We start from the raw sequence: 21,428 nt of genomic DNA, 5'->3' as shown, positions 1-21,428 counted from the left end.
GAAAAAGGGTAACTAGTCTGAGAGTAACCTTCACTAGAAATTCTGTTTTTTCTCTCCTTGTGTTTTCCCCCTCACAAAGATAAACCTGGTTGTTTAGAAATGGATGATTGTCTAGCAGGGTAAAATTCATGTCCTAGACTGGGGTAGGCAACCTATGGCACGCGTGCTGAAGGCAACACACGAGCTGATTTTCAGTGGCACTCACACTGCCCGGGTCCTGGCCACCGGTCTGGGGGGGCTCTGCATTTTAATTTAATTTTACATTAAGCTTCTTAAACATTTTAAAAACCTTATTTACTTTACATACAACAATAGTTTAGTTATATATTATAGACTTATAGAAAGAGACCTTCTAAAAACACTAAAATGAATTACACGAAACCTTAAATCAGAGTGAATAAATGAAGACTCAGCACACCACTTTGGAAAGGTTGCCGTCCCCTGTCCTAGATTTACTTTGTTGCTTGCAATTCCTCCCAGTCAGTAGTCACAACCCGATCCATTTACTTTCTGAATGTGTGGGTCTGACAGACAGTCTTTGCCTGGATGGGATACAGTGATGTTACTTTAGCAGAAGAATTGATCCTTTAGTGAATTGTATTTTCAGTAATGAATCAGTGACAGGCAAGGCCTAATGTTCATTGTGTTGATTTGATCTGAAATCTGATATTTTTTGTAGAGTTGGCCTGGTGTCGCAAAGATCATAATATTCATCTGTTTGCTTTTCCAGAACTCCAGTTTGGGTTCTTGTTCCTTTGACAAGGTTATAACTTTAAAAGTTTTACTGTTGATTTTCCTGTATCATGATTGTGCTGAGAAGACTTGTCCTTAGTTCATAATGATAGGAAATTAATCTGCCTGTTATGGAAGGCTGGTTGACTTGTAGTAATTCAAATTATGCAGTGTGAGAGCAGATTCCAGTAAAGTATAGACTAGAACAAAAATCATTTGATGTTTAGTTTTACATTTAGATTAAAATAATGTTAATATGGGAAAAATTAGGGATGTCTACTTCCCTTATATTTTGTAGGGTTTCTTATCTCATTGTTCCACTTCATATGAGAAGTGATGCAATATAGAGTATCTGTTTACTTAATTGAAAAACATGCTTACAATTTTGATTTAGAGATTTTCACTTGTTCAACAGTTAATTTTTAATATTCAACTAACTTTTGTGATTTAAAACAGGTGTAACAGTAGCAATGCCAATATTAAGGCTAACTAACACTTTCCATTATAAACTTTCCACCTGTTTTCAGTTGCTTATAACTTTATCAGACTTTAACTTTTTAGGTTGTATTTTTACGCTTGGTCTTGACGTGAGATTGAATTGTTATGGAAAGTTTGAACAAAAGATGGTTCGACCAGTTTGAAGAAAGAGTATCTTGAAAAATAGACAGATTTTTCTAATATTAAAAGAAGTTCTGACTGCTTTTGAACAGCTTTAGTACTTCTGTGGTTTGGAGTGGAACTTGTCATTTGTCAGGGAAATATGCCTGTTGTCAGAGAGAGATGCCTTTTGCCATTCTCAGGAAAGTCTATGTCCAGATTTGGTTGTTCCTAACTATGAAGATCACTATTTGCACATGTACAGTAGAACATACAAAGGGTTATGCCTTCATTTTGTGAACATTTCAGTTGCATGGAACATACCATCATGGTCCACTGAGCCTTCTGCATTGTCCTGAAGCAGCCAAACAGAACCTTTTGGCTGGTTGGCTGCTGTAGTCTCTGCTCATCTTCTTATCAGAATGGCCCAGGAGAAAGTGCACTGGCTGGGAGTCAAATTATGAGTGTAATCAGGCTCCATTGTAATCAGTAGGAGTTTTGGTAATAGGACCAAGATTTCACCCCATGAGTTTTAGATTAATCTCTTCTGCTGACTAGTGTTAAAGTGCACAGAAGTATTATAGCCCTTATTATTGAGCAGGGCTTCATGCTCTTCCTCTAGGAGGGAGGCAAGTATCAGCTTCATCTCCTTTTACAGAAGGCATAACTGAGTGGTTGTACAAGATCCTTTCTAACAGAAGTAGGCTAAGAGCTCAGTTCTATATGGATATGTCTACGCTGCAATTAGACACCTGCAACTGGCCCATGCCAACTGACTCTGTTTAAGGGGCTGTTTAATTGTGGTGTTGATGTTGGGCCTTAGACTGCAGCCTGAGCTCTGGGACCCTCCCACCTCACAGGTGGGCTCCAGCCCAAGCCTGAATATCTATACTGCAATTAAACAACCCCTTAGCTCAGTGGTTCCCAAACTTGTTCTGACGGTTGTGCAGGGAAAGCCCCTGGTGGGCCGGGCCAGTTTGTTTACCTGCCGCGTCCGCAGGTTTGGCCGATCGCGGCTCCCAGAGATGGCGGTTGCTGCTCCAGGCCAATGGGAGCTGCTAGAAGTGGCGCGGGCTGAGGGATGTATTGGCTGCCACTTCTAGCAGCTCCCATTGGCCTGGAGCAGCGACCGCCACCTCTGGGAGCTGCAATTGGCCGAACCTGCAGACGCGGCAGGTAAACAAACCAGCCTGGCTCGCCAGGGGGCTTTCCCTGCACAAGTGGTGGAACAAGTTTGGGAACCGCTGCCTTAGCTCGAATCCCACAAGCCTGAGTCAGCTGGTGTTGGCCAGCTGTGGGATTTTAATTGCAGTGTAGGCTTTTCCTATAAGGGTATGTCTAAGTCTCATCAATTTAGGCACACTGTCACAGCCAGGTTGTGGGCAGCCAGACCTAGTGGTCAGAGCCAGAGTCCGCAGTCATGAGACAGGAGTCAAGAATTGGCTGGGTAAGGATATTGGACAGTCAGAACCACAAGGCAGGAATCAGAATCAGGATGGGTCAGGATACTGGTGGGGTCAGAGGCAGGAGAGAAACTGGAGGTTTGGAACTGCAAGTCAAATACCAAGAGTCAAGTCAGGATGCCAAGAAATCAAGCTGGGGAAGCAGGAGCAGGAAGCCAAAGGCACATACAGTCAAGAGCAGAGTGGAACCCAGTTGTTTGGGCAGCTTCCTGTTCCTGCTGTTGGCTTAAGCAGGGCCAGTGGTCCAATCAGCTGCGCTGGCACTCTGCCAGTTGGACATCAGGGGCAGAGCCTCACACTGGGGCTGAGCTTCAGGGGTCCCAGGTAAGCTATTGCCAGCAGGCTGCTAGGTGAGGGTTGGAACATGGCTGCTCCCATGAACCTTGTGGAGCTGAGTTCAAGACCTGTCAAATCTATTTGTAAATCAGAACTTTTCCTATAGTAGCTGGTCCACTGAGGATAACTGTCTGTTATGGCTAATAGTGAGCAGCTGACTCATTCATTGAGCACTGCCCATCATGTGTACTGAGTGAGGCTGGTTGGTAAAATGCTGTAGCTACAGCGTAGTGTTGTAGACCCATTAAAAGGTCAAAGTTTTGTCTTTGTGAGATTAGACCATGTTGAGTCCTTAAGGTTGCTGGTGACTTCCGTTTGCTGAATTTTTATAATGTTACATAAATGGACTTTAAGAATTCTGCTGAAACAGTTGCAAGGCTAGCTGCACCTTGAACCCCTCTCTCATGCCTCTGAATGCACCCTTTGTTAGGTGTTAGGCCTATTGCCTTAACTTATCTTTGGGAGAATCATGGGATTCCACCTATAAGAGACTTGGTCTCATGCTACAGCACCCTGTTTACCAACTGTGATTTCCCAGCAGAACCAGCTGGGCTTGGTACCTGCAAGACCTCCCTCTGGGAGCTGTGACCTGGGGTTAATAGAGTGACCAGGCAAGCTTTCTTAAAAAAAAGTGTTGTAAAGAGGCCACAACATTTTTTCATCTAAGGTAACTGGTTAACAATGAGATTTATCTCATTCATTATAGCTACTAGAATAACAATTTACTAGTTTCGCAAGTTGGACCAGTCATACTTTAAAACAGAAAACTTCTGTTTTCCACTTGATTTTATGTTTCACAGCATGTAGCAAAACCAAAATCACTTTCTTTTCTTTTCTTTTCTTTTCTTTTCTTTTCTTTTCTTTTCTTTTCTTTTCTTTTCTACTTTGTATTATGAAACCTTTCCCTTTTTTCCTTTCAAACCACATGGATGTGAATGCTTCCACTGTGACATTGACACACACAAAATTAGTTTTCTTCTGATAAACTGACCAAAAAACGGACATTTCATTGGTTTGTGGAGATAAGATTGTAGTCAGTGATTTTAGTTTCTTGTTCATTTATTGTGTGATTATGATTAACATACATGCAATGTCATATATATTAGTATGTTACACAGAGTTAAATGGTAGGATTTTAGAAGTATAAAATTGATCAGTAGTTAGATATCTAATACATAATTATTCCTTCTAATTAAGTGAAATTCAAGGCCTACAGGCTGAGGCCTGAAAGATTTTAGCTTAGCCATACTAGGCTTTGGAGCTAAGAAATGCTTGACATAAATAAGAGGGCATTGGGTTTTTCTTTGGTCAAAGATTACGGGAAGAGATGTACCAATGGGTGATACTGCGAAAATTTTACAGTAAAAGTAATTACAAGATACCTGGTAATCACATTTTTCTAACACATACCCAAACTGCAGAATGCACCAAGTACAGCAATGCAAATCAGGTATAGTCAGAATTTCATTATAAAAGAGGGTGCCCAGAGTGGGAAAATTGAGCTCCCTATGGGAAAAACCATCTGTCTACTGATGATCAAACCATGAGAGTCCCATCAGACCCTAACACTGCTGTTAAAGATGTGAGTATGTTTATATTTCTAACTTGTGCATAGGTCTGTACAGAATTTCTATGTGCTTGGATATTCATAACTTTAATTGTAACTTTAATAAAACTTGTAAAAGAGACTAAACCTTGTACTTGTGAATATATGTGTGGTCACTACCCTTGGTCTTTGTGTTCCTAGAGACTCTAAGGCTTGCAGAATTTTTTCGCTGACAGTTTTGTCGGTGACAGAAAAGTGCTAAAAGAAATGTGCTGGTTTGTGTTCACATTGTTTTCCACAGGTGTCAAAGCATGTTTACATATGCAGCACTTGCATAGTAGATGAGAGGAGCGCACTGTGGTAGCTATCCCACTAAGCACTGCTTCAGGATACAAAGCAAATCATTATTATGGCAGGAGTGGATGTATGTTTGTGACAGCCGCCGGAAGCAACCAGTCTTGAGGCAGGGGGAGGAGGAGACTCAGACAGATTCTGTCTGTCTGCCTCTGTTTGTATAGTGGGAAGCAGCAGGAGCATTCCACAATAATGATTTATTTTGTGTACTGGAGCAGTGACCGCACCGGCTGTCAGAAAGGCGCTAAAGGGGAGGGGCGCAGACAGGACTGCTGAGTTTCAAAAAGCAGCCGCTCCCGCTCTGCATTGTAGGACAGCTCTGGAGGGCAATTAGACTGGTAAAAGCAATCAAGAGTCTTTACTGGCACATCAGTGCAAAAAGACTCTTGTTGGGGTGGTTTTATTTTTGCGCTGAAAATACGGATTTCCATTGGATTTCCATAGTTTTTGTGCAAAACCCTGACTTTTTGTGCTAAAACTGGCAAGTGTAGACATAGCCTAAATTTAAAGCAAGTAGCAGAGGTGACTTTCACTCTGGTAAGCTTGAAACTGTAGACCCCAGAGCCGAACCCACGGTGGTGTAATACCGCATTACAAAATTAACTTTAAATAAAATAAAAAGCTACAAGCTAATGTAAATATAGTCACTCGTTTTTTGACCTAAACAAGCTATTTAAGTGGAGAAGAGAGGAGGAAACAGATTGTTTAAAATAAACTAATACAATTTTTGGTTTTGTAGTTGTTTCACGTGTAGGCTGTGATTGTTTGCCTCTTCTCCCCCAGATGTTTTCTTGTAAAAGAACATCAGGGGTCATTTTCTTTCCTTTGTGGATGACTGCTAACACTGTGTTTTTACTGCTATACTTCCCATTGCACTTCTGTGAGTAATTTTTAAGTGCTTAGATGTGCAAATATATTGTAACTTGGGGCTTTCTGCATATTACTTGATGGGATTCTGCAGGCTGCTTGATAAACAGTGTCTTCTAATGTGCAGGCAAGCATAGGAAATCAAAATAACATTTATATGTAGAGCGCAATCTAAATAGCATCTCTGTTCCATATGTTGTAGTACCCACTAGAGGCTCATTATAATCCTTGGACCTTTTGTGCACCAAACACTTCTGTCCAGATAATGCTGTGCTCCATCTGCCCTAATCTCTGAGTTGCACAATGTGAACTTCTTAGTACTTTGACCTGTTATGTACTAACACTTGATCCTTGCTATTCTGTGCTGTGTTGTGGTTTTAAACAAGCTTTCTGTACTAAATCTCGAGTTAGCAAGGTTGCTGTTTTATGGTGATCAGTTACCTTTACTTGTTTTTGCATTAAAAAAAAAAGATAATTACAGCACTAATTGTAAACCCCATGAAAAGGGCACACATTTCCAGGTTATTTCTGTCTACTGCTATTCAATAATTGTTCCACGGCAGCATTTTCATGTGCTATGACTTGTTAATGTATACAAGGTGCTACTGGCTGGTTATCGATCCAGAATATGTGCTGTGTTGGTTGAATTGTTTGAAGTCCTCTAATTTATTTACTTTATTCCTCCCCCCCCCCCCCGAATGACTCTTTGGAGGGCTAAATATCTAGCCTGCTCCATTGACACACTAACCCTAGCCTCATTTAGGCTAGTTCCTTGCTGACATAAAATCTACAATTATTTGTGTGCCTTAAGAGCTACATAATCTTTTCTTCATGGTACTTCAGGAAGCAGAAGAACTTTCCAGCGTGAAATTTTGAAATCCAGGTATCACAGAAGGCGGTTAGATTTTAAACTTTTCTAAAACTTTTGTTTTACTCACTAATATTAATCACTTCTTGTGATTATTTACATGGAGGTATTTTTTTTACCAGAATGTGTTTTCTTATTGTGCTGCAGATTTTTTTCCTGTAAAATTTAATAAAAACAAAAACAGCTCAAACCCATTATCACTTCGTTATTTATTTTGGGAAACATCATTAATCTAATCTTTCTATAAGTATTTTTGGTATGCTATCTTTTGTTGTTGAATTTTTACGTTAAGTTGTGTTTTGTGCATCAGACTTGCAAATATTTGTTTAATGTGGAAACTGAACTATCTTTCATTGCTCTTAGAAATTTACTAGGCTTTATACTCTATGAGCTGTGCATATAGTGTTCAAATAGTTATGATTAGAATTGGTTGGGATCTTGAAATTCTATTCTGTGGGAAATTCCATTTTTTTTTAAAAAGTTCCAAATCAGAATGAAAAGTTGAAATTTCTTGTGAAATAATTCTGAAAATTGTCAGTTTGGGACCATTGAAACATTAATTTTTGAGTAATTTTTTTAGATTCATATACAGGGTGTATTTGATTTAAATCACTAGTCAGGAACTCGATTTAATCATGGATTTCAACGTAAAAGTGCATTCTTGTTGGTCATTATAACCTTAGTACATATTCTTCACAACTCAGATAGTTGTAGGTTTCATTTTTAGAAGGTACACACTATACATTTTTAAAGTGATTTATTCTGAAAACTTTTAAGAAAATGAATGATTGGTTATTTCATTTACCAAAGGTAATTGAAGCAGATAGTTCACCTCACAATGACTTCATAAATATCTCCAATTCAACAGGTTAATCATTACTATTTGGAGGATTTTCTTGCCATGATGTATTAGGAGGAGAACATCACCAGACAGACATTTAAATAGTTTTATTTAACTAAAACAACAGTGTTATGTATTCTTGGTTTTTTTCTTCAATGGCAAGCATATAATATTTTAACAAAACAAGCATATGAATTTTCAAATTTAGTTAAACTTTCAAGTATTTTAAAATCAGGTTTGTTTTAGTTAAAATTGTTAACTAAAATAGTTAAATGAAATATTAAAAAAAAAATTAAATTGACTGTCAGCCAGGTCAACATGAGAAACTTAAAGTATTGGCTTCTGCAGCTAACTCAGTCGTCTTCATCTTCATTTTCCTGTTTGTTCATAATCTGGAAAAGAAACACAAGCTTTCCTTCTTGTTCAGGTCCCAAACAATTTCTCAATTTGGAATGAATTAGTCCAAAGGAAGAAAATATTTTTTCTATACTGGTAGAAGAAGCTACTGCTGTTAAAAGTGAGATTATCACTTCAACAGTCTCTGAATCCAAGTGCTTAAGTGACTTGCACCAGTTCACTGGTGTGACTTTCTTTAAAACATCATCAGTAAACGTACATTTCTTGAATGGTTCACCCTTAGGTCTGAAGTTTATTGTAGTTGGCATTATGGAGGGATGATTGCTGGATGTACGTGTCATAGCCAACTCCTCTTCTTCAGCAGTTAAGGTTTGACCCTGGTACCAAGTATTGAGAATATTTGCAAGAAAATGAGCTGGAGATAGTGCTTGTCCCATTCGTTTTTTTAATGCTTGTAATTTAACTCTGTCATTGCATATTTCTTTTTAAGATCTCACTCAGTTCCTTCCAAATTTCAACAGTGTCAGCAATAAAACAGCTATTACCCTGCATTTTGTTCAAAGGCTACAGAAATAGGCTTCAGGGTACCACATTTCTCTGAAGCCCAATGTTGAGAAATTTGGCTATTTATTTTTTCATGATTTTGTTCACAAACTGTCATCAGATTAGACCAATTTTTGGTATAGTGCTCAAAACAGTGCACTACTGAGTTCCATCGCACATCTTGTGGGAGAATTAGCTTGGTTCCTCTCACTTTTTTCAGAGCAGCAGCTGCAAAGTAGTTGTTAGGGAATTTTTTTGCAATTTCAACAACATTAGCCTTTATTTCTGGAACACTGAAGTCTTTGGCTAGGAGGTGCATCAAATGAGCACTGCAACTGTATGTTATTAGCTTGGGACTCTCTTCTAAATAATTTCTTCTCATCTTGGACACAGTTGCAGCATTGTCTGTGACCAAGCTGCATACTAGACATTTGAATTTTGTTTCACAGTTTGGTATAGCTTTTACTGCTGCTTCTTTTAAATATTCTGCTGTGTGTGCATTTCCTGATGTATCGTTTCTGTAAGGAAGACATTTCCTTCTTCTGTTGTCACGCAAGCACGTACAACAGGGTTCATTGTGGACATTGCTCAGGTTAACAATTTTACCCTCTAGACCTTTTGCACACTGCTCAATTTCTCTTTCATACACTTTATCCAGAAATTTGCCTGTGACATCTGCTCTGTTGGGTGGACTGTATCCTGGTGTTAATGACTGAACCATGTTAATGAAGTGTGGGTTCTCAATCGTATGGAAAGGAGAGTTTTTGTTGCATAAACAAACTGGGCAATTTTTTGTAATCTTCTGTTTCTTATCACAAACTTATCTATGGTTGTTCCTGTATGATGGAGATTTTTTTTTCTTTTTGCTACAGGTGAGATATACTGTGGCTATGTGACATATATGATGTGACTGAAGCACTACCATTGGCAGATAACTCTGAAACTATAGAAAATGATGGTGATCTTGAAGGTGGATAGTCTTCAGAATCCTGTATGTTGAGGATGGAGTCTCCTAAACAAAATAAGTCAATGCAGTTATTTAATTATTATTACCATATTGCTCATTTAGTATTACTCATTGCATTCACTGACACTCAGTACTACTTTAAAGGTGAAATTGTAAAGGAAGAGCTGCCTATTTCAGCTATTTATTTTTTATCACAACTGCATCTAGAATGATAGTACCATAGATTAACAACTATATTTTTTGCTGAAAAATGGGAATTCAAGAATAGTCCAGAAGGAAGAAAGGCAATCCTTAAGAAAGAAGTATGAAGTAAAAAAGTTTACCAGCCTGAAGATCCTGCATGTTCAGACATGTTCCTTTCATCATCTTCAATGCAGCTTCCTCCTGAGAAAGAACACTTATGATGTTGCTTCATTCGGGCAACTAGGCCTTGCATTTCTTTGTTGCACTGTTTGCATTTTGCACGCATTCCTGTCTTACCCACAGGTAGAGGAACTTCATTAAAATATTCCTAAACTGGGTCTCTGTTACGGCTTGCTGCCATTATAGGTTTTCCCTTCTAGTGAGAGGATGGTATGGTAGATCTCAAATCAAAGCTACACTCGGAAAGACCTAAAGACTTCTGGAATATGCTGCTCAAACAGTTTCACTTTTATTTCTGCTGCCTGTCCCTCCCTTCTCACATTTATCTTCAGACGACTTCTCCTTGTCCAGACCTATTCCGCCCCCAACAATTTTCTACTCATTGAACTTTTTGAAACTTTGCACTTTTAGAAAGAGGTAAGGGATTGAATCAGTGTACACAAATTTGTAGAGAGACAACAGGGTTGAGGTCTGTTATTTCTCACCTCTATATATTATTTATTTATTTATTTTATTTATTTAAAAACATTTTTGCTGTTAACTAGCATGTTATCTCTGGAGACACAAATACACAGTTTGAGAATGCAAAACTAAGCATCTCTGATGGTATCTTCTAGACTGAGCACTGAGTCCCATGGGATAGATAGAAAGATTAACCTAAATAATCTATAGAGATGCCCTTTAACCTCATAAGATTGGGTCCCTAATCCATGAACTATTGGAACTCATTTACAAAATTTTTCTTAAACTTTCCATGAATATATTGTCTCATACTATAGAATTAGAATTTATAATCCCTGTTTCATGATGAGATATCTTTGAGCGATAATGTATCTTAATTAAAACTATAGATAGGTTTTTTCCTCAAAAAGCATTTTATGAAAAGAAAATCTGATTTAAATAAAAACTGATTTTTTTATTTTTATTTAAAAAAAACACATTGATTTTTATCCACCCTTTTTAGTTCTCTTATAGCGCCTGTTCCTAAAACTTTATATTCATTTTCACCTTGACTCACAAGTCTGAACCTAACATTTAGTACTGATTGTACTCCCACTGTGAAAGTTATCTGTCAGCTCACATATACTTTTAGTTGGTCTCCATATCCAGTGTGAATTATGTATTGATCAGCGGTGGCAAGAGGTATCCAATTAATTCTCCCAATACTAGTATTAAGTGTTGAAAATGATGATCTGGTATCCAGGTGACATAATGCCCCTATTTGGATACCAGGCAAGTTCAATATAACAGACACCAATGGTCTTTGGTTATTATCCATAAACAGTTGAGCAATTACTAAATCAGGTATTTTTTCTAGTATTCCTTCTCCATCATCATTGACTGAGCTATATACACTACCCCTATCGCTATCTGTCATTTGATCTAAAATATCCTCAGGTATCAGAGAATTATAGAATGTCAGGGTTGGAAGGGACCTCAGGAGGTCATCTAGTCCAACCCCCTGCTCAAAGCAGGACTAATTCCCAGACAGATTTTTACCCCAGTTCCCTATGTGGCCCCCACAAGAATTGAACTCACAACCCTGGGTTTAGCAGGCCAATGCTCAAACCACTGAGCTATCCCCTGCTGACAAAACAATGGATTCAGGATATCTCCTCCTTCTGCCATCTGACTCCCTTTCTCTATGTGTTATGGAGAAATATCTAATTAATATTCCATGAATTTTAACTTACTTACTTTAACTCTTTTCTTAACTTATTTATTTTACCTAATTTCTTACCAGTTATTAACCTATCTTATTCTATTGCCCATAAAACATTTCTCTCTAAATCCATGGCACAATGTAACCAGTGAAGAATATCCATTCCTACCATTCCTATCTCATTTGTATCTAGCTCCATAATTCCAAACCGAATCCCTAGTATCTCTTTATTCCCTATACTTACTGCTAGTGGGATTGTTAGTGGTATATCTTGTATTATTTTAGATACTCTTTGCACCTCTGATGCAAGGAATATCTAAAATAATACAAGATATACCACTAACATCAGTGGGATAAGATTTCCCGAATCATATATGCTATTTAATACCGACTATACAGATTCTGTATTTAGATAACACATTTGATGAAATCTTCCATATTGTATATTTAAATCTATTACTGGTCGACCATACTGATCCTTCCATAGAGGAGTAATAACATGGCAAGGTTGTCCCATTACTAAATCACCCAAAACTGGAGTCTGAGATGGTTGAGTTTGACTTATTATATCTACAGTAGGCGGACTTTCTAACAATTTATCCATATCCTGTTCTGTGAATTCTGGTAACTCCAGCCACGTAGATTCATCCCAGATCTCGTCCTGTGTCCCTTCCTTTTGCATTCTCTTATCTGTTACATGCCAGGATTGTTTCATTACTACCATCATACAAAACCGGAGTCTGGGATGATGGACTTTGACCAATACATCTACAACAGGCAAACTTTCTAATAGTTCATCAACGTCCTGTTCCATCCATTTTGGTAACTCCAACCCTGAAGATTCATCCTATATCTCGCTTTCTTCCTTCTGCATTGTTTTGTCTGTTATTTCTTTCCTATTTTAAGAAAGAGATTTTATTACTATTCTATCTCTCCTTCCCATTTCTTTCACTGAAATGAACAAAACCATTTTAATGCTTTTATCCTTTTGGTACCATACTTAGCACTTTTTTACTACCTAATTTATTACATACCTATTTACTAATCTTATTGTCTTATTTATTAATATTAATGTAATCTATATAATTATTTATGCATATGCTTCCTTATTAAATTTTACATACACAGTGGATCTCTCCTAGTCATCAGTTTGTGAATGTGTCACTCAATCAGCATGATTTTCTTTTTCTAATATTGGGCCAATAGGGGGCACTTGGCCTCCTTATGCTCAATTTGGAGGGTGAGATGGAGCCGTAAGTGTGCTCCTTTGATAATTTGCCAGTCTTCAAAACAGTTCTTCTGTAGGAAGCCCATGAACTTGTTCTCTAGGTTCATAGTACAGCAATTCTCCCCATAGCCAGTTTCTTCCTGGATTACTTCTCCTTTGTTTAAAAGGGAACCATTCTACTATTTTTATTTTCCCCTTGATTTTGCCTACTTTGTTGGTTTCTTTGACTTTTGGATCATTATTACTGATGCCCCTTTAGATTTTTCTCTTGTGGGTGGCCAACCTTTCTGTATTTTTACCTTTTACTTTTTCTGCATTGTTTAAAGCAATATCTGAATAATTACACTCTACTGCTGTTTTTATTATTATTCTAAACTGTGAAACTACTGCTTCTTCAGACTGTAATACATTACACATTGTAGTGTTTTCCTGTGTATGCCTTGACCCCCAGGTACTACAAAATTTTGGAGTTTCCCCTTTCCATTGTTGCTTTTCAGGAAAACTCCTTAGAAAACTGGAATCCCCTCCTGAAAAGCGAGATTTACTTTCTTTTCTATTCTAGCTATTAGTATCGCTTCAAAGGAGAAGTCAGAGAAGGTTCCTGAACTTGCACTAGAACGAACCCGGTTCTTCTCTTTTAATCCTTTGAATTTAACTTCTTTATTTACCATAGTTCTGCTTTCTTGAACTGTGTTGTTGACTGCCTGCATATCTTGCCGTTTTTTCTGCAGGGAAGTTACTTTATACTGGCCATATGCATGGTCAATTATAGTCTACTGATTTTGTGACCTCACAATCACATCTACCACTGCTTATGTGGTTCTACATCTTTCCTTTAAATAACAGTCTTGCTTCCCTAACCTTTTAAACCATTGCTTATCACAAGTAGTGTGTATTTTTTCTATCTGCATTTCCTCGTTCCAACTTCTCTTCTGAAATATGGAGTTTTCAGCATCAAGCTGAGCCCTCTCCTCACAACCAAACTTTAGTTGATGCTGAAGCAACTGATCCCAGTCTGAGGAATCTTTTAACCTTTCAGGTTTATCTGTCTCAAACACATAAGGGTTATCTAGTTCTTTCACAATCATAGTTGAGACGTCTGTTCCTACCGTTTCAAGCACACCAGACATCTCAGCCTGCTCACTTGCGGTTGTATCCCTATTTAGGGATCCTATGGACTTTCCAATTAGTGTAAGGTTTCTGAGAAAGTTCCTCAGAATTGTTCTTTGACCTCTATACAAACCAGATGAATCTTCACGCCAAAGGTCAATTTCTTCCTCCCTTATTTCTGTAAGTAAAACTTTTACTGCAGCTTGCCCATCTAATGCTTTTTGTTTCCACTCTGCTACCTCCTGCCGTAATTTATCTTGTTTTATCTGTGCCTCATCCTTTTCTTTTTGTTGAGGTAGTACAATGGCTTTCAGTCTTTCAGCTTCTGTTTTTATGTTGACCAATTCCTCCTGTGAGGCAGCCATCTGAGAATTGTACACCATCATAGTGGCCCTTAAAACTTCAACCTTAACCTTTGAATTAGCCACTTCTCCCTGTAGCCTCTCTTTTTCCTCAGCTAACTCCTCTGCTTTTATTTTCCATTTGTTTATATCATTACTATGATATTGTTTACTAATTCCTTTTCTTCTAACTCTTGTTTGCTTAACTTTAAACTATTTACTTCCTTACATAAAACTTCAGCTACCGTTTGCAAACCTTGTAAAGCAGCTCACTTTTTCTCCTTTTTACTAGGTTCCCCCAAGAAAATTCCTTTTTTCTTAGGTTTGACCCACTGTTCCCATTGCTTGCATACTTGCTGATAAGCATCCAGTCCAATAAACACATTTGCCTTCCATGGACCATGTCCTACTTTTCTAATTAAATCCTCTAGGCTGTTCCCTAGCATTATCTCTGAAACTCCCTTGTGCCTCAGTTTCCCTTTAGCAGTCATTTTTGGAATACTGATTTCCAGTTGTTACCCTTCTTATTAGCTACTGTCGCTTTGTAATGGGGATACTGATACGTCGTCAGGACTGCCCTGCCTTTTATGCACCAGCCCCATACAAGCTGCACCTATGATAGATTCTGCTACCTCTTATACCACTGACTCTTTCTCAGTGATGTCGGTAGCAAACCTAAGCATAAGCGGAGATTGTTTTTGCTCTAGGCACTTGGGTCTCTAAACTTTCTAAATTTACAAAAAATAAATAAAAGAATTGTGTTTGTTATGCGTGTGTGTGGAGATGTTTTTTGTTGAATCCAGCCACCTTCTGGAAAGGTCACTAGATGTGCTTGTGGGTATATAAAATATCCCAGGTATAATTACAACCTGGTCACACTCAAGCAATGGCCCCTCCTTCAAAACCTTAACTATGCCTACAGCCCTTTGCTGCAGGTGCACGGTCTCCTTTTTAATCAGGGCTACCTTGAGCCCTCTCAGTGATTGCTCCAGGAGCAGACAACTCTATTCTTGAATCTTTTTTTCTCTCAAAACCTACAAATCCTCAGAATAAAGCCTGCTTCTCTACAGCCTCTTGCTGCAGGTGCCCAACCTCAAAGTCTGCCTCCCTAGCCCTTTGGTTTCCTCCTAGGTGCCCGACTCTGTTTTCTGAGTTCAAGGGATAAGGTCTGCCTTCCGAGGCCTTGTGCTTCCTCCTTGGTGCCCAACCCCAGAACTTGCCTTCCCTAGACTATAGGTGCCCAGTTCTGTTTTCTGTATTCTCTTCTTGGCCTATTTACCTAGGTGTTTTCAATCAAAACTTCAATACAACAATTACTCTGTTTATGGATCCCTTTTTAACATGCCAATTCTATCTTTTGCCGGCTACAAATATCTGTTTAGGATGCCTCTGCCTTCTCGCAAGAGAGCAACCCTAGAACCTGTCTTCCCTTGGTTCAGTTCAATAAATCAGTCATCAAAGTGTAGCTGTGTTCCCTTGAGCACTCAAGATGACCTTCTAAAGCATAACTGTGTTGCTTTGAGCACTCAAAATCACACTATAGCCTAACTTCTGAGGCGTTCTATTGCTTTCCCAATGTCAGGCCCCTATCTCTTTCCTCACACCAACTCCAGAAGGAACCATTGTTACAGATGCCTTTTTCTTAGGTTGGGCAGCTCATATGGGAGATCGTACAGCACAAGGCATCTTGAACCCCCTGGAGTCCAAAATGCATATCAATTTACTAGAACTTTGGGTGCATTGAGCCTGCAATGCCTTCTTCCCGCTCATCTGATTCTGACATGTCCAAATAATTTCAGACAATATGCAAACTGTATTCTGTGTAAACAAGTGGGTGAGGGGAGGGGCTGAGATCCCCTCTCTCTTTGTATGGAGTTAGTCAACTTCTGGAACTGGTGCATCAGCCCTCGCATAACCCTTTCAGCAGTATATTTACCATGGGGTGCACAGTTTCCTAGCAGACAGTTTCAGTAGACATTTTTCTGCAAACTACGAATAGGATATTCTCAATTGTGTTCACTATGAGGTGTTCATTCAATGGGGAGCACTGTCCTGCGACCTTTTTTTGCCTTGGGTGAACAAGAAACTTCCCCTATACTGCTCCTGAGCCAGCTCTGGGCAAGGGCTTGATGTGAAATGCCCTGCTGCTACCATTTCTCCCATTCCATTAATACCACAGGGCCTACAGATCATCCTTATTGCTCCCAACTGGCTGAGACAGTTCTAGTTTATGGATCTGCTGAAGCTCTCAGCTTGGACACTGTCATAAGAACATAAGAACATAGGTTTATTCCCCACTTGGAACTTTAGCGTCCACAAGATGGGGACCTGCATGGGCTCCTCTAAACTTAAATCCTAGTTTAGGTCTGGTAATGCTGCCACCAGCTAGAAATTCCGGTGTCTAGCACACTCCCTGTTCCCCCAAAACTTTCCCGGGGAACACCGATCCAAACTCCTTAGATCTTAAACCAAAGGGAAATAGCCCATTCCCCCCCTCCCCCTCCCTTAGCCGTCGGGAGAGATCACCTTGATTCAAACTCCTTGAATCAAAACAAAGAGGGATTCACCTTCCCCCCCCTCCTCTTCCCCTGAGGTTCCAAACAAGGGAAGAAATCAATCAGGTTCTTAAAAGGAAAGATTTTATTAAAAGAAAGAAAGTAACACTATCTCTGTAACACCAGGATGAAAAAATATTACAGGGTCTAGCTTATAAACCTAGAGGGACTCCCCCCACCCCCTTCTCAGAATAATCAAAAGTAACAGCAAACAGAAATAAAGATATTTCTCCAGCAAACACACATTTGCAAATACAGAAATTAATCGCAAAACTAATCTGCCTTGCTAATACTCACTATACTGAATAGAAAGAAATATTTCAGGAAGCTTGGAGAGCCTGGATGTACGTCTGGCCTCTCTTAATCCCAAGAGAGAACAACCCCCAAAACAAAGAACACAAACAAAGACTTCCCTCCACAGAGATTTGAAATTATCTTGTCCCTTGATTGGTCCTCTGGTCAGGTGTCCGTCAGGTTCACTGAGTTTGTTAACCCTTTACAGGTAAAAGAGACATTAACCCTTAACTATCTGTTTATGACAGACACTCATAAACATCCGCCCATTTCCAGACCTAACACAAAACAAGGATACTTTTGAGCATCCCAGTCTGGAACTGCAGCTCAAAGCCTGATATTTGGATGAGCGTTGGACACAGAGTGCTCATATTCCAGAATGGTGCAATCCATCCTCAGTCAAAGGAGGAAAGTCTACTAGGAGATGTTATTCAGCAAAATAGAGGTGTTTCCTCTTAACTTTCATTGCTGAGCCCATCTTTAGAATCCTGCTGGGATCCCTGCTGTTCTGGAATATTTAATTACTCGTAAGACTTTGAGTCTGTCTTTAGTTTTCTTCAGGTTCACTTAGCAGCAATCAGTGCTTTTCATTCTCCAGTGGATAACTGCATGATCTCCGCTCACTCTGGTACAACTACATTTTTAAAGGGGCTTCGTAGCTCCTCTCCAGCATTAGTAAAGCTCATGCCCCAATGGGACCTCAATTTCATTCTTTTGTTTCTCACTAAATCTCCTTTCAAAGATCTAGCCATATGTTTTATGGCCTTTCTCATTGTCATAACATCAGCCAGAAAAGTCAGTGAGTTGGGGGCTCTCATAGTGGACCCGCTATATACTACTTTCCATAAAGAGAAGGTCTTGCTATGGCACCACCCAAAAGTTTATCCATAAAGTAGTTTGAGTTTCATATGATGACTCAAACCATCCATTTGCCAATATTTTTTCATAAACTGCATGCCTCTGATGAAGAGAGGAGGTGTCATTCTCTGGACATCTGAAGGGCTTTGGCTTTTTATCTATGAAGAACACGAATTATTAGAAAGGCACCTAAACTTTTTTGTTTCTGTAACAGAGAGCTCAAGAGGTCAGGCTATATCTGTGCAGAGACTTTCAAGATGCATATCTGGTTGTATTATCCTCTGCTACCAACTAGCTCACATCTCTCCCCTGCAGGGGGTGAGTGCTTATTCCACCAGAGCACAAACGATCTCTGCTTTATCTCTGAGAGGCGTATTGCTACTAGAGATATGTAGGGCAGCTACCTGGAGCTCCTTGCACACCTTCATGAGACATTATGCTTTGGTTAAGTCTTCTACTGCAGATACAGCTGTGGGAACAGCAGTACTGTAGTCAGCTATCACTTCTGTATTATTGCACTCACCTCCTGTTTGGCCACTGCTTGTTAATCGCCCATGTGTGGAATACACATAGAGACCGTCACTTGTAGAAGGAATGGAGGTTACTTATTTGTAACTGGAGGTTCTTTGAGATATGTGATCTGTATCTGTAATCCACTACCTGCGCTCTGTCCTCTTTCTCTGGATTATCTGGATTTGTAATAAGAGTAGGAATTGGAAAGTCATCAGTCCACACTGTCCGTTCTACCCTCGGTTTGGAGCACGAGGAGAGCTATGGCACATATGCGGCCCAACCAATGCTGCTTGCAAGAAAATACCTTCTTGAAAAACTTCCAATTACAGCTAAGTAACTTCCATTTACATACAAAACAAAATCATAACATGTTTTTTAGAGACTAAATTTGACTAACAGGTTAACCTCTGGTCTAAAGAAGTTTATCTCACCCAAAGTTCTCTCCAGCATTACTCCCGGGGGAATTCTGCGCCATTGCGCAATTTGCACAGAATTAATGTTCTACATAGAATTTCATTTCCCCCTGCAGAATTGGTGCTGCAGAGCTGCTGGATGCCACTAAGGGGCCACTGGAGCCAGGAGAGCCCGACTCTCCAGTTCGCAAATACAGGACACTGTGAAAGGGGAGTTAGAGGGGGAGCTGGAGGGTTCTGGGCAGCTGCAGTTCCGCACATCCTGAAGGAAGGAGGTGGCATGCAGCAAACTCTGTACAAGCGTGGGACCCAGCATCGGGCTTTTTCTCTCTCTGGATCCCTGGGCTGTAAGGGGTAGGGGGTGTTATGGTCTGGGCTGGGGTGGCACCCTATGGCTGGGCTCTGGGGCCTAGGGGGTGTGGGTGTCTGGGCGGGGAGGAGGCACCCTGCAGCTGGGCTCTGGATATAGGAGGTGTGGGTGTTTGGACTGGGAGGTTCTGAGAGCAGGGGGTATGGGTGTGTGGGCTGATGGGGGGTGCCCTGTGGCTGGGCTCGGGGGGATGGGGCGGGAGAGACGGGTGTTGGTTTGTCTGAGTCTGGAGGGGCAGAGATTTCCTCCAAGATGTGCCCAGCTGACAAGTGACACACCCTGACTGAGGTGCCCAACAAAAGCATAATAGAGAAACAGGAACTGGGTTGTTGTAGGGGTTTCTTTATCCCTGTGCTCCTAGGGGAATCTTTTTTTGTTATTGTTATGGACATACTTGCTCACAGATATTTTGAAATAAATTACTCAAATAATTGAAACTGATGTGGTTATATTGTGTTATTTTGACAAATAAAATATGCAGAATTTTGAAATATTGTATGCAGAACTTTAATTTTTTTTTGGTGCAGAATTCCTCCAGGAGTATCAGCATTTCCAGTGAATCCTGGTTGAGATCCCACTTTCATGAAGAAAATTTGCTGTCCATTTACTTCCTGGGTGAGGGATACTGGGATGTTGTCTTTGTCTTCTAAATATAGAAGAGCAAACCTTTAATGTGCACCTCAGGATAAGGTTCTCTCCTTCCACCATTTTTCTTTTCCTGTTAGTTTCTTTCTGAAGTTCTTACAGTCTTCTTGTTTTCATTCAGTTCAGACAAGTGATAGGAGACCCATTGTGAACAAGATGACTCAATTTACATGTAAACAAATAGATGGATACACACTTCATGTCTGACAGAAAATCTGTTTTTCACCTGTACTGGTGACCAACCCCCAGACGCAAACTTTAAGAACATATATTCAGTGTCATAAGAACATAAGAACATAAGAAAGGCCGTACCGGGTCAGACCAAAGGTCCATCTAGCCCAGTATCTGTCTACCGACAGTGGCCAATGCCAGGTGCCCCTGAGGGAGTGAACCTAACAGGCAATGATCAAATGATCTCTCTCCTGCCATCCATCTCCATCCTCTGACGAACAGAGGCTAGGGACACCATTCTTACCCATCCTGGCTAATAGCCATTTATGGACTTAGCCACCATGAATTTATCCAGTCCCCTTTTAAACATTGTTATAGTCCTAGCCTTCACAACCTCCTCAGGTAAGGAGTTCCACAAGTTGACTGTGCGCTGCGTGAAGAAGAACTTCCTTTTATTTGTTTTAAACCTGCTGCCTATTAATTTCATTTGGTGACCCCTAGTTCTTGTATTATGGGAATAAGTAAATAACTTTTCCTTATCCACTTTCTCAACATCACTCATGATTTTATATACCTCTATCATGTCCCCCCTTAGTCTTCTCTTTTCCAAACTGAAGAGTCCTAGCCTCTTTAATCTTTCCTCATATGGGACCTTCTCTAAACCCCTAATCATTTTAGTTGCTCTTTTCTGAACCTTTTCTAGTGCTAGAATATCTTTGAGGTGAGGAGACCACATCTGTACACAGTATTCGAGATGTGGGCGTACCATGGATTTATATAAGGGCAATAATATATTCTCAGTCTTATTCTCTATCTCCTTTTAATGATTCCTAACATCCTGTTTGCTTTTTTGACCGCCTCTGCACACTGCGTGACATCTTCAGAGAACTATCCACGATAACTCCAAGATCTTTTTCCTGACTCGTTGTAGCTAAATTAGCCCCCATCATGTTGTATGTATAGTTGGGGTTATTTTTTCCAATGTGCATTACTTTACATTTATCCACATTAAATTTCATTTGCCATTTTGTTGCCCAATCACTTAGTTTTGTGAGATCTTTTTGAAGTTCCTCACAATCTGCTTTGGTCTTAACTATCTTGAGTAGTTTAGTATCATCTGCAAACTTTGCCACCTCACTGTTTACCCCTTTCTCCAGATCATTTATGAATAAATTGAATAGGATTGGTCCTAGGACTGACCCTTGGGGAACACCACTAGTTACCCCTCTCCATTCTGAGAATTTACCATTAATTCCTACCCTTTGTTCCCTGTCCTTTAACCAGTTCTCAATCCATGAAAGGACCTTTCCTTTTATCCCATGACAGCTTAATTTACATAAGAGCCTTTGGTGAGGGACCTTGTCAAAGGCTTTCTGGAAATCTAAGTACACTATGTCCACCGGATCCCCCTTGTCCACATGTTTGTTGACCCC

General features: G+C 39.8%; 1 protein-coding gene across 11 annotated transcripts in view; it reads left to right on the top strand.

Annotated features, from left to right (window-relative positions):
- The window catches only part of IMMP2L (inner mitochondrial membrane peptidase subunit 2), an 866,964-nt gene that overhangs the window by 20,880 nt on the left and 824,656 nt on the right, over positions 1-21,428 (top strand). For 5 of the 11 annotated variants that reach the window (XM_039520115.1, XM_039520124.1, XM_039520127.1 and 2 more), the window contains exon 2: positions 9,377-9,495. The exons of 5 other annotated variants lie outside the window; for them this stretch is intronic. In XM_039520115.1, the coding sequence (XP_039376049.1) occupies positions 9,457-9,495 (39 nt within the window). In that variant the 5' untranslated portion in view covers positions 9,377-9,456. The remainder of the gene's footprint in view (positions 1-9,376; positions 9,496-21,428) is intronic. One more of the 11 variants, XM_039520116.1, reaches the window with a different exon arrangement.

The sequence above is a fragment of the Mauremys reevesii genome, linkage group 1, assembly GCF_016161935.1.
Source record: "Mauremys reevesii isolate NIE-2019 linkage group 1, ASM1616193v1, whole genome shotgun sequence".
NCBI classification, from domain to species: domain Eukaryota; kingdom Metazoa; phylum Chordata; order Testudines; family Geoemydidae; genus Mauremys; species Mauremys reevesii.
This window is presented reverse-complemented; position numbering and strand designations above follow the sequence as displayed.